Here is an 18,611-nt window from a genome sequence, read left to right as displayed (position 1 = left end):
CTAGATGTGTGTAATTTGGCTCACTATGCATGTGGGGGCCAAACGTCTAATTAACGGGCAGCGTCAAATAGCACTGATCTGCAAGGCGATGCTAAAATTCATGTCTAGAGTGCTGCGAACAGCGTGGGAAATTGTAGACACAATGCTCCTGTTGGAGGGGGGGGGGATGGGGGGGTTAAACCCAAGACCAAAACTACAAAATAGGATTCTCTTCCTATAAATCACTGCAGGTACAGATATTCAGGATGTAACTGTTTAAGAAACGCAAAAATAATTAGAAAATAATTCAGCTGTTCCAACCTTCTAAGTTTGAAATTCACTGCAAAATAAACACAATTTCTATCTGAATAGTGTTCGAACACTGTGATGTCTAAAAATAGTTCACTTAGTCATTGTCGTCATGTAATTATGCCCAAAGCATAAAAATAGACTGCAAACAATTCTGCTCCTTATGTGAAAATGTGTGTGCAATCTGCAAAACTATAACAGCAATAACCTATGACACCAGACATGCTGCACATGCAGACACGATGGGGAACATCAACCATATCAGCAGTGTCTGCTAAACGTACGGTACACGGCTGCACCAATGCAAGGTCAGGGGGATGGGTACAGGATGATGATGTGCCCGTGAAATCGCACCTATCAGAGACACTGACGTCAATGAGTCTCACACACAGCTTCTCATGAGAACATGCTCAGCATCTGACGGGAGGAGAATATTGGGAAGCACAGCATCCAGGTCATTTGGGGACAGGTAACAAACCACAAGACACACGGAGAACAAAAGAAATTACAATTAACGAGCAATAGATCATATAATCCAGAGAGGGGAAACAGGCAGCTGTTCAAGAGCTGTGTAATGAAGATCTAACGAGAATAAAAAGAAGATTCACTTGAACACGCTGTATGACAATGTAATTCATAAGTCTAATCATGACACAGGATCAGAGGCACAGAGTTTTAATACGATAGTGAAGGAGGCGTTAACAGTGGCGATCTGCCCATGTGCCAGCTTTCCTCGGCTCAGGCTATGTACAAACCCTGAACCTGCTAAATAGTAAGAATCCCTAATAAAACAGAACCAGCTGTAATCTGGACACCCCGATCCGAGCACAGATTTCCAATTACAATGCCGACATGCAAGTCCCAGAATACTTCATGAAATGCAGAGGAACAGCCAAGTGATCCAGATGGCACCATTGCCCCCGTATCACCCAAACATTTATTTTTGTCACATAAGGAGAGAGAATCATTACAGCTTAATCACACTAAACATCCTAAAATAACTACAAATGTTCACAGTTAAAGGAGTAAAATGCCATGATGCAAAAGGAATTACAATATATTCTCTCTCCTTTTTTTTAATGCATATTCAAGTAACTAGAATAGATTAAACTCCTTAGGTGATTGCAGAGGATGGATATATTCTTGTTTATAATATGTGTGTTCACCTTAGGGGTAAATTTACTAAAGTGAGTTTTTAGAAATGGAGATGTTGCCCATAGCAACCAATCAGATTCTATTTAACATAACTAGCACCTTCTAGAAGATAATAGCTGGAATCTGGTTGCTATGGGCAACATCTCCACGTCTAAAACCTCTCACTTCAGTAAATTTACCTTTTTAGTCTTTACTGCACCCCCAGATGAAAGTGAATAGCTGTTGTGAGCACAATATCCATCACTATTTTCATTACCAATACTCTGCTGGCCATACACCAGTACCATCAGCATAAGATTAGATTCATCTTACGATTTCCCATGAACTCCCCGGCAGCTCCCTGGCAGTCCAGGCTGCACAACTGACACACGATGTACATACGAACTCACGATACGATCGATCGTGTGCCTCACTGATCATCAGGAAAATGTCACTGACATGACGGCGGTCAGACGCACGATGCATCACATGCACAAATACACGGCACGATTTGCATCTGATACGATAGATAATATGGGCAGCACATCTGTTCATACAATACATTTTAAGAGAGGCGGGAACACGCATCAGATCGTACCCTACCTAAAAACTACACGATCTCCACACAATTCATCGTACGATGCTCCGAAAATCGGGCAATCGGCCCGAAATCGCACTAGAGTATGGCCAGCATTAGGAGTAACTTTAATAAAATTTCTAAAATGGAAAAGTGGAGGTGTCGCCCACAGCAACCAGATGCTAGTAATAATTTTTCAAGAATGTACTGTATAAATGATAGCTTTATTATGATTGGTTGATAAGAACACCACCTCCAACTTTCCTTTTTAGGAGTTTACCTTAATCTACCCATTACTGCAGCTCCCCTCCCCACCCCAGCTTGCATCAGGCAATCCCCTTGTGTCCAATAAAGCCACATTTGCTTGGGGAGTATTTTCCTTGAAAAGACTTATTCCATTCAAAAAGCATAGTAATACTTCCGCTGAAATTCTGACAATGCAAATGTAGGGACTGACTAGACTTGCAAGCACCAGGCATCCTAATTTATGTATCGACATTGCAATATATCCAACATTCCCAGGTACCGTATCCCCATATCACCCAAAGATAATTTTTATCATTATAAGGGGAGATACTCCTTACAGCTTAATCATACAAAAAACATCTAAGAACAACATCATCATTATTCAAAAGGAAGAGAACCCAACATGAGGATTTAAAATGCATATAAATTCTAGCACTGATGTGCCAATGGAAAGGTGATATGTGGCAAAAATAAGAGTTTACTATTGTAAAACCTGCACAGGAGTGATCTGAGAAAATATTAATCACTGTCCCCACAAAATACAAATCTATTTTCTAACAATTTATGAGATGGTTATGGGAGGTGTACCCTTTTTTAGTATAGAGATATATATATATATATATATATATATATATATATATATATATATATATATATATAAAAAAAAAAAGTAGAGTTGTCAGGTATAATAATCCATTTACAGCAAAACGCCAGTTCCACATAAGACAAACAATAAATTATATACAAAATAGACATTCTTTGAGATTAGCGATATACATATAGACTCTTAATAAAAATATTCCCATACTATAAAAAGGAACAGAAAAATCTGTAAGCTTGTTATATAAAGAAAATGTGCAGGACGATAGGAAAATAAAAAGACTGTGCAAGGACAGACGGGTAATTTTTAAAATGGACATGTGATAAAGAAGCTTTCTGGTCAATAGATCTCACACTAGTATATACATAAGTGTAACCACAAACAAATCAAGACACATGACAAATTTTAAGTGAATTTTCCAAAGTAACGCAATTTGGTTTGAATGCCATATACCCGCATGACACCTTTGGTCCAAATTCTATAACATAGGTACCAGTACTAATAACTTTAGGCGAGTACTTCAGACGCTTAATGAAATAATTTAAGAAATTGATTAAATAATTTCTTCCAGTTTCCGGGAAACTGCAAAAGTTCTAACACTTAAAAGTTATACAAAAAAAAAAAATGTGCTGATACTGCGTACCATCAGAAAAAACATAGTATTTTTGGTGATCACCAGGAATGAGAACATGGCATAATTGAGACAACATCAATACAAAATTTTTAAGAAAAAATTGAGGCCCTTTGGGTGACACTAGAAACGCGGGAGAAGGATATTGGTCCTGATTCACTACAGATCGATATTGCAGCTGCGATTACGCACGCAGACCTAAATATGCTAATGAATGCAATCGCAACACTGTTGCAGGCCAACATAAAGAAGCCCACTCCCCTTTACACACATCCGTAATACCTTGCAAGTCTACAAAAACATCGGTACCATCGGAACCTCATGCATAATTACACAAGGTCAGACCTTACTCAGAAATTGCTAACCTTCCTGTATGCAGTGAGCTCAAGCTGTCTATGCCATTGCAGTGGCTAATTTATGCACTCCCCTGTAATGGCGATAAGTAATGAATCAGGCCCATTATTCGCACTGGGGTGATCTACAGACCCCCAGGCCAGGGGGAGGAACTGGACAGGAAATTATTGCAGGACATCACCAAAATGGCTTTAAAAAGGAGAGGTAATAATCATGGGAGACTTTAATCTATCTGATGTAAACTGGGAGGGAGCCTCCCTCAAGCAATTGGTGAGGGAGCCCACTCACAAAGACCCAATATTAGACATAATACTCACAAATGGTGACAGGATATCAGATGTAAATGTTGGGGTGAACCTAGGATCCAGTGACCATCACACAGTATGGTTTAGTATAGACACAGGGACTAGGTACTCATGCCACACAAAAGCCAAGGTGGTAGATTTTAGGAAGGCTGATTTTGCAGAGATGGGGAGACGTGTAAGAGATTCATTGGCAGATTGGAGGAACTTGGAAGGAGTGCAGGAAAGGTGGGATACTAAAGGCAACAGACCTTTGTATCAAAAGGGTTAGGAAAAGCAGGAGGAAAAGGAAGCCAGTTTAGTTCACAATAGTAGTAGGTTGAGTCTCTCATATCCAAATACTCCAAAATACGGAATATTTTTAGCATGACAGATAGTGAGACCTTTGTTTTTATTACACACACTTTGTTTTAGGCACAAAAGTATTACAAATATGGTATAAAATTACCTTCAGGCTTTGTGAATAAGGTGTATATGAAACAGAAATGAATTTCAAGTATGTACACAAACTTTGTTTAAGCCACAAAATTATTGAAAATATAGTATAAAATTACCTGCAGGCTGTGTGTATAAGGTGTATATACAACATAAATGCACTCTGTGTTTAGATTTGGGTTGCGTTCCCAATATATCTCATTACGGTATGCTAATATTCCAAAATGTGGAATACTCAGATATCCAAAATACCCCTGGTCCCAAGCATTTTGGATATGGGAGACTCAACCTGTATCAACCTAGTATGAAAGGAAAAAAGGGCATTTAGGTAATATAAGCAGACTAAGGGCTCGATTCTATTCTGCGCGAAGTGAATAGAGCTGGGAATCAGCTCCCGGAGCTATTCAATACACCACGCTGCTAACCCCGACTAAGGATTTCTTCTCACACCCCTCCGGGGTTGCGAGCAGAAATCCAACAAAAGTTCTGTGCGCAAGGCTATTTTTTTTATGCCCATCGCGCCTGGAAAACAGCACCGCACTGGGAAGTTAGGTCAGACAATGGCCGTTCTCGCGCCTTATACAGGATGTTTAGTCGCGGGAATGGGCATTCTCCGAATAAACACAGCGCACAATTGAATAGCTCTGGGAGCCATCTCCCAGCGCTATTTACATCGCGGGCAATTGAATCGGGCCCTTAAGGTCCCCACATACACCTCCGCGATTTATAGACGATTCACACGATTTTCGACTCGACGTACGTTCAAAATCGTGCACTTTTTGAGCCCGTCGGTCCTTCAATCGTATCTTATGATCATATGTGCAGCACATATGATCCATCTTATCGTGTGCAGATCGTGCCGTTTTTTTGGTACATGCGATCCATCGTGTGGTAATTCAAGTCATTTCAATGACTGTTTGTCCCTATTACTTTAATGAGTGCGTGAGGCACAGGATCGATCTCACGACAGATCCTGTGCTAATAAAAAAAAGAAATGCTGATGACGGGACGGCAGGGTAATCTGATGTGAATCGGATCGGATGCTGATCGCGTAGGTGTATGGGCCACTTAAGAATAATGAAGACAAAGAGCTGTAATCTTGTCAGAAGGAAGGAGGCCAAGAAAGGCACAGGCTGAAGAGAAAATGGCCTGGGCTGGGGGGTAAAGGGGACAAAACCTTTTTTTTTTTAAGTAGATAAGTGAATGGAGAAAATCAAATGGAACAATAGTAAGACTGAAGACAGAGAGTGAGAGCCTGGTGGAGGGAGACAAGGCCATAGCAGATCATCTAAATAAATATTTTTGCTCAGTGTTCATTGCAGAAGGAGATGGGAAAGGGCCACAGTTGAGTTGCAAGGACATTCATACTAACGAGGTAGATGAAAATATATTTATAGAGGAGAAAGTCCTAACAGAACTCTCACAACAAAAAGTGGGGAAATCAATTGGGCCAGATAGGATACATCCAAGGATACTAAAGGAGCTAAAAGGGGTCCTGGTAACACCATTAACAGAATCATTCAACCAGTCGCTAGCTACAGGAGTAATTCCAGAGGACTGGAAAAGAGTGAATGTAGTCCCACTGTACAGAAGTGGAAGCAAGGAAGAGGCAAGTAACTACCGACCAGTGAGCCTTACGTCAGTAGTAGGGAAATAATGGAAACACTGGTTAATTAAAGAAATGTGGAACATCTTAAATCCAGCAACTTACAGGATCCCAATCATACTGGGGGAAGATCATCCTAAACAAAACTCATTGACTTTTTTGACTGGGTGACTAAAGTCAAGGAGGGGCCATAGATGTAGCTTATCTAGACTTTAGTAAGGCTTTTCACACAGCCTCACATCACAGACTGATAAACTCGAAAGTGTGGGATTGGATTCTACAATGGTTGAATGGATAGGAACTTGGTTGCTGGGTAGGAAACAGAGGAGTGTATTCACAGGAGGGAAAGGCTACCAGCGGAGTACAACAGGGGTCTGTACTTGGACCGATGCTTTTTAATATCTTTGTCGGTGACATTGCAAAACGGTATTAAAGGGACAGTATGCCTTTTTGTAGATTACCCAATAGGTATGCAATAGGATAGAAACACCAGGAGGGGTAAAAAAAATGATTGAGGACCTAGGTAGACTAAAGCTGGCCACACATCTAAAGATTATCTGTCCAACCAGCCAACTAGTTGATTGGTTGGAATGAAAATGTGGTAAGGGATGAAAGCAAATGACAATCAGCAATTTGCTCCCAAACGCCAGAAAATGGACAAAAACTGTTGTTTGAACAAATTGTTTAGATCAAACATTTAACATACTTGTCTGACTGACCATTTTCATCTGTTTTCTGGCATTTAGGAGCAAATTGCTGATCACCAGTTACTCCCATCCGTTACCAGATTTTCATTCCAACCAATTAACAAGTTGGCTGGTTGGATGTAAGTTGGTCTAGTGTGTGGCCAGCTTAAGGCACAGGTTCTCAAACTCTGTATTCAAGACCCCAACAGTGCATGTTTCCAGGTCTCCTCGCAGAATCAAAAGTGAAATAATTATCTCCACCTGTGGATCTTTTAAAATGTGTCAGAGATTGATGACTACACCTGTGCACCTGCTGGGTGACCTGGAAAACATGAACTGTGTGGGGTCATGGGGACAGAGTTTGAGAACCACTGGACTAGAGGAATGGTCAAAAACGTGGCAACTACAGTTTCATGATAAAAAAAAAGCAAAAATCATGCACTTTGGTCTCAAAAACCCAAAGGCTGAATATAGCATCAAGGGTACTCTAATGGAAACTACAGAGGAGGAATGGGATCTAGGAGTCACTATTTCAAATTACCTGAAAGCAGGGAAACAATGTAACAAAGCAATGAGAAAGGCAAGTCAGATGCTTGGTTGCATAGGGAGAAGAATCTATAGCAGTCAGAAAGAAGTAATAATGCCACTGTATAGGTCACTGGTATGTCCTCATCTAGAATACTGTGTTCAGGATATAAATACATTAGAGACTGTACAAAGAAGGGCAACTAAAATGGTGAATGGCCTACAACACAAAAAACTTACCAGGAATAATATGTATAGTTTGGAGCAGAGAAGGGAAAGACGGGACAAGATAAAACTTTCAAATATATCAAGGGCTTTAGCGAGGTACAGAAGGGAGACATTCTTCAAAAGAAGAGAAGTATTAGAACAAGAGGACATGCACTGAGACTGAGGGAAGGTAAGTTCAAAGGACATTTGAGGAAAAAGGACTTCACAGAAAGGGTAGTGGATGCATGGAATAGCCTCCCATCAGAGGTGGTAAGGGCCAACGCTGGTTACATACTAGCCGACATATCGGCCGTTCAATTATCGTCCATTATATTGTGTGCACGTCGGCCACTGTATACAGACGATAATCTGTCTGTGAATGGCGTCATTCACAGACATATCGAGACGGCTGTGCTGCACAGCAGATGGCCGATATATCTGCTCATCATGCGGCGTGTACGGGCGGTCAGCCAACAGTCCGTACACTTGCTGCAGAGGCCAGCAGGGAGGGGGTCGTGACGCGACCCCCGGCCAGAGGCAGTGATGGTTGTTCAGTGTGTATGAACAACCATCTGCTGATATATCTGCAGATCAGTCGATCTGTAGATATATCTTTCCAGTGTGTACCTACACAGTAGAGCAATTTAAACATGATTGGAATAGGCGCAAGAACATCCCTACAAAGGACTAAGGGTCAAATAGGGTTGAGGTTACAAAAGGTTTAAAAAAAAAAAAAAAGGAAGACTAGATGGGCCAAGTGGTTCCCATCTGCCATCAAATTCTTTGTTGCTAGGAGGTCTCTAATTCCTAGTCAGCTGACAAGCTGAATATCATCTGTTCAGTGCAGCAAATTGTTGACATGACTATAGGTGGAATGTAGTCATGTGACCAGCGTCACAATCCCGACATCAGAATGCCGGCTAGGGATTTATGATAGGCATCGAAATACCAACACCTATCATAATCCCGACGCGGAACGTCATCCCGAACGAAGACAAGTCCCCTTAGCGTTAGCCGCGGGGTGGGAGGGTTAAGATTAGGGAGTCTAGCGGGTTTAAGGTTAGGTTTGGGGGGAGGGGTAGAGATTATGGTTAAGCACCCCTAGGGGGGAGGGTTAGGCACCCCCAGGGAGAGGTTAGTGTTAGGCACCCCCCCGGGAGGGTTAGGTTTAGGGAGCGGTAAGGTGGGGTTAGGGTTAGGCACCCCCCTGGGAGGGTTAGGAAGCGGTAAGGTGGGGTTAGGCACCACTAAGGGAGGGTTAGGGTTGGCGAGGCCAGGAGAGGGTTAGGGTACTTACCTGCCCCAGTCGGGATCTTGATCCTGTCGGGCATCCGCTGTCGGGATTTGAACAGGCGGCTAAACAGCCGCTGGCCTTTCACTAACATTCCCCATATATATGTGAATGGTACACTATCATTGTAGTATGGCTCTGGGACTATAAAACTGTCAGCCTCTCATTTACAAGAACCATTTGCTCATTTCTCACATCAGACAATCTATAAAACCTATTTGGCAGTTTCTTGGTAACCAAATCTGAAATATGTACAATGCAAATAATGGTCATTGAAAAATGTAAATAGATCGTTGTTAAAGTGATGGCAGTGATAGCAGGAAACATACTGCAAATGAATACAGCAAAGGCTACTAATATCTGTTTTGTAAATACTGACCCTGTATGAAGTCTAAAGAACACTTAAAAATAGAATACAAATACTGACAAACTTTCTATTATCTTGACTGTATTTATTAGAAAGCCTTGTATTTAACATATAAAACACTTGGCTTGTCCCACGAAGAGCCAGTCAGCTAGTTGCACTGGCAGGCACTCTCACAACATATGCATGTCAGATTTGTTCAGTTAATGACGAGAAGGGGAGGACATTATTAATAGTTTAACCTTATTAAAGGAAAGGTCATCCACAGTGTAAATGGGTGATATAATCTTTTCTTTTTCATTATTTCGCACGGAATAAGTAGGTTATAACATGCAAACAGTAGTAAAAGATATTGTCGTGTTTTTGCACTCTGATGTCACTGACTACATAAAATAAGGCTATAGGGCATAGGTGTTTGTATACACAAAACTCTTATTCTATATCCTTATACAGGGTGTATGGCACAGAGAAACAGCACAATAGGCAGATATCACAGTGGTTTCATTAACATCGCTGCACAGAAACGGTTCAGGATGGTGCTGTCCATTAATGTGGGGTCTTTTAGTTTTGGCGCGCAAAGAAGGAATTGGAAATAACCTTGAGGAAGGATGTTCCTGACCTGGAACATCAATGGTAAGAAACTGCCCTGTAACTCAACACAATCTGATTAAACTGCTGTTTTGTCTCAGGCTTTGCTATTGCGTCTAGCAAGATAAAGGGGAATAATTATTTTTTCTGTAAAGTTTATAGACTAAATATTCTCTACATAGATCACTTTCTCTTCACATCTACAGCTGTTAATATAAGCATTTTTTATTACTCTCCGGAGGTATAATAAGGATGGATGCAACTACTACAATATAACGGCTTAAACAAAAAGGCAACTGCTTCTGCATCCCGGAATGTTGCCGCCCATTTATACTGGTCACACTGACCGGGGCAGGGGCTTCACTGACCGGGGCAGGGGCTTCACTGACCGGGGCAGGGGCTTCACTGACCGGGGCAGGGGCTTCACTGACCGGGGCAGGGGCTTCACTGACCGGGGCAGGGGCTTCACTGACCGGGGCAGGGGCTTCACTGACCGGGGCAGGGGCTTCACTGACCGGGGCAGGGGCTTCACTGACCGGGGCAGGGGCTTCACTGACCGGGGCAGGGGCTTCACTGACCGGAGCAGGAGCTTCACTGACCGGAGCAGGAGCTTCACTGACCGGGGCAGGAGCTTCACTGACTGGGGCATGAGCTTCAAGCTCTAGACCTGAAAATAGGCACTTGCAATTGTAGAGGAAAAATCCAGGACTGTGCTGTAAAACAGTCCGATATGGGACCACTGATAAAATTATGTTTCCAAATAATGATTGCAGAATGTCACCGTTTTATCAGCCACATCTGTTAGGATATCATTGTTTAAAGGACAAATGTGTCCGTATGTGTTAGTGTGCAGATTTAAAAAGGTAAAATAAAAGTGCGGACATATAGGGACACCGTTTCGATGTTGGGGTAGAAAGTAACTACCACCAATATTGCCCTCACCGGAAAGCCAAGTACTTCTGTAACCAACTACAAAAACAGCAGAGTCCTTTACTGCACAAAAAAAAATAAAAAACTGCATTTGCTCTAAGCGACCAGTACCAGGAAGTAACACTGCAGTGTAGTCATATACAAAGTGTATGAGTGCCCTGTATGTGAGAGTATAGCAATTTTTCAATCTATAAAAGCTACAGCTGTAGTACATGTTGCAAAATCTTATGTCAGGGTGTGCAAAATATTACTTATAATTAAGGGGCCATTGTACAACAACAACAAATCTAAACAATTGCTTAAAACAGAATTTTTAGATGTGGAAGTTACTGGATCTTGGAAATTGTCCATACATCACGAAATACAGAAGATTTATTTACTGAAACATACAATTGTTTACTAGACCATAGTAACCATACACTTGCTTTCACTGCATAATGCACACTGGACAGATAAAAAGCTAAGTGTGTATGTGCGTGTGTGTGTACATACTATACATGCACAAACTATAATAAATGACATGGTGTAAAATATGGAAAAACAAAACAGAAAGCAGCAAGATGTATTTTCTTATCTTCCATGATTTCTGCTGCCATTATGACAATTTCTATGTACATGGTACAGTGGCAGAGAACAAACCTTTGACACGCCAAACCCTGAGTAAAAATGTAAATTTCTCCAAATGGTTTAAAATGTCCTTTGTGCAGCTACTAACCATTTACGCACAGTTAGGCTCCACATTAGCCTGTCAGAAAATGATTATGCATTGGAAAAAATTATTTCTATTGCACATTATGTATGACAGCATGCATATGTTACCTCATTTTCAGAGCTTTCTATGCATCGGAACTGCAAATAGTTACTATTCGGTGGGAGTGGGGGACAAAAATGGTAGGAGCAGTGGGATTGGTGACACGATTCACATCGTCTTGGCCCTGCACCCAACAGCATTATAGTGAGAATTGCAGTATAACAGCAGATAGTAGGCCTCAATGATGTACGATTGGAGCAAAGTGGGGGAGGGGGATCCAGGAGGATTCCCTGCTATGCCAAGAGTCTGGGAATACACAGAAGTTTGGAAGTTTCTGGGACAGTCGGCAACTAAGGTTACTATTACAGTGATGTATTTTCCCCATAGGGAGAAAGTCTGGAGACCACACTTCAGGTTTGCCACTATGATTAGTCATGCCTGCCCTAGGACTTTTTAAACAATGCCAGAGGTCAGAACTGCTGCCGCACAAGGTGAATGAGTGCAGCTCCAACTAGGGAACTAAGTGTGGGGTTTGTATGTTCTCCTCGTGTTTGTGTGGGTTTTCTCCAGGTGTTCTAGTTTCCTCCCACTCTTCTAAAACATACTGGTAGTTTCATTGGCTGCTGACAACAATAGACCCTAGTGTGTGAGGGTGTGTGTTAGGGAATTTAGACCATGAGCCAAGGACTGATGTACATGATTCAATACTCTCTGGATGGCTCTACCTCAAATGGTGGTACGATGCAAAATAACAGCAGCAACAAGAATATGCGACACAGCCAGAATTACCAAACAACCACACAGAAAGACTTCAATTCCATTTGTGGAGATCATCATACGCCATTATCAGCACCAGTATGAAGTGTTCACACAGCCTACACCGTAGCTTAGTCACTCACTCATTTTGCTCATCCTGTCACTTAAGAAGACCAATTAAGTCATGAGATAGATAGATCTCTCTATCTATCTATATATACACACACTGATAGATATATATATATACACACACTGATAGATATATATATATATGTGTGTGAAAGGTGATACGTAAATGGTAACGGACTAAAGAAAAAAAAAAAAAATCTAGGCATCAAAATCACTGTCACACACTGTAAGTGTAGGCTGTGTAGCTCACATCAGCTCCACCGACTCAAAGTAAACAATGATGTTTCCTTGTTCCTGCAGTAAACAAGGAATTGCTAGGAGCAGCTAAACCAATGCCTGAGCTATGTGATTCTACACATACCACTATTAGGACTTTACACCTGTCAGTGTAAGAAATTCTGTATTGAAAGGTGTAGGCTGGTTGGGGATAGAGACCAGAGGATTGCGGCTTTTCCATGGAGAGAAAAGATAAACATTCATACATACATAATCTATCCTATGTTACGTTTTGTTCTTACCTGATCACCACGTACAAAGTTTGGTTCTGCTTTTTCAGTTTTTATTGAAGGCTCCATCTTATTATCAAAGGGTTCCTGCTTGGGTGTGATATCTGCCATATTATCTTTACTATCATCCTTATCTAACAAATATCGAAGTAGTGCATTCTCTTTCTTCTTGGGGCTCACCGGTTCCTGCTTTATAGTAACCTCAGAGCCAGAACCTGTGCTGTTTGACTCCTGATTCAGTTCTTTCCCAGTGGCCTCTGCTGTAAGCTTGGCCAGGTCAACAGGCGAGCTACTGTCCTGTAGAAGTCTGTGCAAAATTTTATGCTTCTCTTTCAGTGAGGTTCCGTGTGCTGAGGCAGACATACTATTGGCTGCAAAATGTCCCAAGGGGTCTTTGCTGTTTGTATCTCCCAAAGTAGTGGAGAGCAGAGAAGGATCCATCTGATCAGATTTGTTGGTAAGCAACTGTAATAGTTTTGTCTGGCCTTTGTTATCCAGTAATCGGTTCTGACCTTCCATTTTGTCACCACCAGAAGCCATATTTTCATTACAATCCTTCTGGTCAGATGAGCGACAGGAGGTTTCTGCTTGTCCAGCTGTGGCCTCAGTCTGCTCCCCATATAGCCCAAACGGCTCTTTAGAGTCCATACTGCCCATCTTTCTGAGCTGGGGTGGGTTCATGCTACCCGGAGAATTCTGTAAGTTGCCACTTTTCAGGTCAGGTGATGCCAGGGGCGGGGCAAGAGAGACTCCGTGGCCCTCACTAAGAGCCTGAAGTGCATTTAAAGAACTGTTGGTAAAATTATGGCTATTTCCTGTGCTACTACAAACTGGAGAATGCAAACTTCCTGCAGGGGAAAACTGACTGGGTGCAATGCGAGGGCTTCCTGCCACTCCCGGGCTTACACGGTGCCTTGGGGAAAGCATAGAGTTAGGCTGAGCCTGGCCCATGCCAGGAGATCCCTGTGATGGGCTATTCATTTTTAGTGCATAGTTGTTACCCTGAGGAGTGGTAGCTTGCATGCTGGAGACATGGTTCATCCCTCCCGAACCAACGTATCTGCCAGCTTGCAAGCCCATTTGTTCCTTTGGGCCATTCATGGCATAATTCATATTGCTACTAATGGTCATGTCCTGACTGGGGTTACCGCTGCACATCGCTTGATGAGCTGGGCTGTTGGAAACAACAGGGTTTAATGTCTTTCCCAAGTTTTGTCCGCCCATGTCCTGATTCATTCCACACAGATTATGTTCTCTAGGTGATGAAAAAACATATATTACAATGACATACAATCACATAGTGCATTTACATTAGCCAATACCTACTTCACTTACAGCATGCAAAGGGCTATAGCAGAGGTTTTAACATGCGGCCCTCCAGCTGCTGTAGAACTACACATGCCAGCATGCCCTAATAGTAAAATAGAGGCAGGTCATGCAGAGATGTGTAGTTCCACAGCAACTGGAGGGCTGCGGTGTTGAATATCCCTTGGCTAGATAATGACAAGTTAACAATTAGGTTTATTTCAAATATCTGAAATTTATCAAAATCAATTAGCCAGTTGGGTTGGGTGTAAAAGTATTACCGACTGAGCTGGGATCAGTCCTCAGATAGGCTATCCTGTGGTCATAATATGCATAGATCACCTGCAGCCAGACCAAAACTATGGACTCTATTTAAGAATGAGCCATAACCCCTTTAGAACTCGCTAAAAGGATTTTGAGCTCCGCTAAGTATTTAGCAAATAGCGGTAACCTGAGCTTACAGCCATTTGTAACAGTACCGCTTTTGTCATAGTTTTCATTGCGTGCAATGGGTATATGCCTCCCTGTTTTTGCCTAGTGCCCGACAGGTGAAAATGCAAGGTGCATGGGCACGGCTACTGCGCATGTGTATTACTCAGCAGCCTGTCTACTCGCATAGCAGTGTACACTGCCGAGAGGCAAGTTTTGTTAAATGCCAGCAGCATATTCCTTAGTGAAACATGCCACCGGTAATAGGCAATGTTATTAAATGAGCCCCAAGTCGTGTGTGTGTGTGTGTGTGTGTGTGTGTGTGTGTGTGTGTGTGTGTTTAGCAATAGCAACTACCTGATTATCTCAGTGACCTGTCACAAATAACAGGAATACCTTTAGCCACGAATGCACAGACATTCACGGACGTTAAAGAATTGTACAAATACTACATTACTTGAACAGCATGAAAAGATTACATGATAAATATTAATCAGAAGTTCAGAAGAAAAATCTCCCAATCTGAAATGATGGGACGAACGTCTGTACCAGTACACATGGAATTCTAACATAAAACTATTCCAAAAGAACACCTGAAGCAAACATGGCGCTCTTACCTTTGAAGCATGTGTATGGATATTACAAGCTGAGGTTCACTATTATTCTGTGAGCGGACGAGCTTGCTCTTTGATTGGGCTGTAACAAGCGTACCGTCAGACATAGAAAACCGGTATACAGGGCTTTGTGAGTACCCTAGCCTGAGAACTGAAGAAAGAACAGATACGTTACAAATATATAACTGTAATTTAATGCCCAGATTTGACCGCCATTTTCTGTTCTAGAGATTATTAATTTACATCAGACTCCGATCAGAGTAATGGCTGCCAGGGCTTTAACCATGGACATAGGACTTAAAAAGTCTGACAAATGTTCATCATCTTGGGTGTCCTTAGGAGCAGAGCTTTTGTCCTTTCACAGCTAAATGTGTACTAAACTCCAATGCTCCCAGCACGTCACACAGTAACATGTACTAAGCACTTTTACATGTGGATTTAAGATGCTTTGGCCTCACAGTTAGAGTTCCTATGAGCAGTGCTATGATATAATGATCACCAATAATAATAATAATAATAATAATAATAATAATAATAAACAACAAGCAATCATGCTCCAGCTATTTGTAAAATAAATATCCATCATTACGATCATTGACACGCTCATGGAGGAAACATGTCTACATTTGCTGGGGTGTTGTGAAACAGCTTTAGTATAAGGAAAGAGGAAATAATGCCAGAAGACTGTAGAAGAAAGCACAATACATCACGTAAAGCAGTAGAAAGAGAAAGGAAGAGTAAGTGGTGAAAACAAAGAAAACAAAAAAAAAAGGGAAGAAAATTAAGATTTTTTTTTTCTATTTCCCACCACAGTCATCTCGTCAAAATGGAAAAACAGCCCTTACAGAATCTGGAAAGCAAACACATTAGGGGTAGGGACAGACTGATGCCAAAGGGACAAGGAAGAGAAAATGCATTGGGAGAATTTAGCATCATTTTTTTTTTTTATTATTATTCTAAATGAGCAATGATCAGAAAGATAATATAACACAAACTCCCCGCCATTTGTACTAGTCTCCTCAGCCCTGCCTACTCCGAGTACAGCTAAGCATACTGCAAACCAAACCTCCACATGGCATCTGTAAGGTAAAAACTAGCCAACCAACGATACACGAGATGGAGTAAACTTGTGCTATGACGACTGTTACCTTCTTGGTGATGCCTTTTGCTGAGCGATAACTCGCCGTCGTGTTGCGCATGGAATCTCTGAATACACCGGCGCACCAGATCCTCCCAGCCTGGTCTCACTACCGCCCTCATAGTGCTCGTGTCCAGAGAAGTTATTTTACCTGGAATTACAAGACGATCAGAACGTCTCACAGCTGCATGTGACACAAACACGGCTTCTGAACAAAGACTTTGAGGCAATGACATCAGAAACTAGGATCCACCTTGGGGTCATAATGTATTAAAATGAGACTTAAGTCAGCCATAAGTGTCTTTTTACACACATTATTTAATTAACCTTTGGTTACAACATAAAAATGAGAGCAATGACATAGCTCACTGTATATCAGCTGCTATAGAATAAATCAACATAATTCCACAATATGATCATTGTAGTTCCTCTTGAGGCAAATAACTATATCTTAATTACACAGTTGGACACAGGCAGTTAATGACAGCAAGAGCCGGTGATGGATTATTACCTTGCAAGTCCTGACGAGTTGAGAACGTCTCGGATGACGGGAGTGGAGCTCTTCTGGCCACACAAATCAAGCAAGACTGAAAATCTTACAGAGAAAGAAAAAAATTGAGAAAGTAATAAAGAGTGCAAACATAACAGGTATAAATATATATTTACACTATGTAGACAAAAGTGATTGGACACTGACAGCAAATAGCAACGAGATTTTATTGACATCAGCACTTTGTAGGACCACCATGTGGAGTGATTACTGCAGACACCCTTCTAGGCAAACTGTCGTGAAGTTCCTGGACAGCAGCAGGCGGTATGTTTTGCCATTCTGCCTTTAGTACAGTGACCAACTATGACACTAAAGAAGGTTGAGTCGGCCTAGAACGCACCCGTTGCTCCAATTCGTCCCAGAGGTTCTCAATGGGATTAAGATCTGGACTCTGAGCTGGCCAGTCCATCCAGGTTACGGAATTTTCTGTATACAAGTCCAGCGTCGCCCTGGAAACATGACAGGTGGCATTGTCGACCTGAAACCACCACACTAGTGGCCATTTGGGACTCGTGTGCAATGGTAGAGATTTTGTTTGCAAGGGGGTGTCCACTCACTTTTGTCTACATAGTGTATATTATTTACAAGGTGCCTGATAAATGGAAGTTGTTAGCTCCATTTTAGTAATTAGCTAGCTTGGCAGGCCCACAAAGGGAGCAGCCCCAGCCAGAGCCCAGGCTAGCGTGCAAAGTCAAATCGAGTGCAAATGCAGTATCACAGGGTTTCAGATAGAGAAATCACATTACATGAGATCACTTGCATAATAAAGTAATGTGCACAGTAATCTGAAGACTTCACCATTAGCACATTAGTACTGATCAATGAAGTGCCTTGTTGCATATCCAAAAAGACCTTCTCAGTTTAATAGTTTTACAATTTATAATTGTATTTAAACTACTTATTTGTCTCTAATAACCATACCGCTATTCCCTTATCTGTCAGATTCAGCAATGACCATACCTTCTCCCTCCTCTTTAATGGACTTTGGTTGGGATACTGCAAAGCACTGCATAGTTTCATATTTCTGGTGTGTTTCATGGCTGTTGTGGTTCTCTTCTTCACAATCTGCTACTGGCTTCAACAACATGCGGCAATTAAAGGTATGGCTATTACGTCTGGGTCCCCCATTAACTGTGGAGAGAAAAGAAAATGGAGGTATAACGTAAAAGGTAGAGAACACCAACATAGGGAATTCCTGTAAAGTTTAATTTCCAGACTTCATAACTCCACTTAAATTGAGGAGGGTAATCCAGAGATGAAAGGATTATGGTGTGTTGGTCACTATGAGTAATCTTTGCTGCTATTGAAGATCAACAACTAAATTAGGTTACTCAATGGAAGCAGCAGGACTAGTTCACCTACAGATGTGTCCTCATACATCCAGCCTCCATACACCACGCAGTGCGACTTTCCTGGCGTGAGTGAGCTGCCAGGTCCTGTGCTACTCTGCTAGCGATTGGCGTCTTTTTTTTTGCGATGCAATTAGGACACGCCAGCAGACCCGTGCTGATTAATTTGATGTGACACTTGTATATCTGTGTGAACCTGAGTCTGTATATGAAGCACAACGGAACTAGGAATGAAAACAGCTGCGGCCGCTACATTGTAGCACTTCGTATACAGATTCAGGGAACAAGTTGCACACAGATATACAAGTGTTGCATATGA

At 41.8% G+C, this 18,611-nt stretch overlaps 1 protein-coding gene across 3 annotated transcripts in view; it reads right to left on the bottom strand.

Annotated features, from left to right (window-relative positions):
- Positions 1–18,611, bottom strand: part of NCOA2 (nuclear receptor coactivator 2) — a 231,602-nt gene that overhangs the window by 25,919 nt on the left and 187,072 nt on the right. For all 3 annotated transcript variants that reach the window (XM_088471472.1, XM_088471475.1, XM_088471473.1), the window contains 5 exons: positions 17,904–18,074; positions 16,905–16,988; positions 16,404–16,544; positions 15,259–15,406; positions 12,920–14,162 (listed from right to left, as the gene is read on the bottom strand). In XM_088471472.1, the coding sequence (XP_088327598.1) occupies positions 12,920–14,162; positions 15,259–15,406; positions 16,404–16,544; positions 16,905–16,988; positions 17,904–18,074 (1,787 nt within the window). The remainder of the gene's footprint in view (positions 1–12,919; positions 14,163–15,258; positions 15,407–16,403; positions 16,545–16,904; positions 16,989–17,903; positions 18,075–18,611) is intronic.

Source organism: Taudactylus pleione, unplaced genomic scaffold, assembly GCF_031769625.1.
Source record: "Taudactylus pleione unplaced genomic scaffold, aTauple2 ptg000114l, whole genome shotgun sequence".
NCBI classification, from domain to species: domain Eukaryota; kingdom Metazoa; phylum Chordata; class Amphibia; order Anura; family Myobatrachidae; genus Taudactylus; species Taudactylus pleione.
The sequence above is the reverse complement of the archived record's forward strand: the minus strand, read 5'-3'. Positions and strand labels throughout refer to the sequence as shown.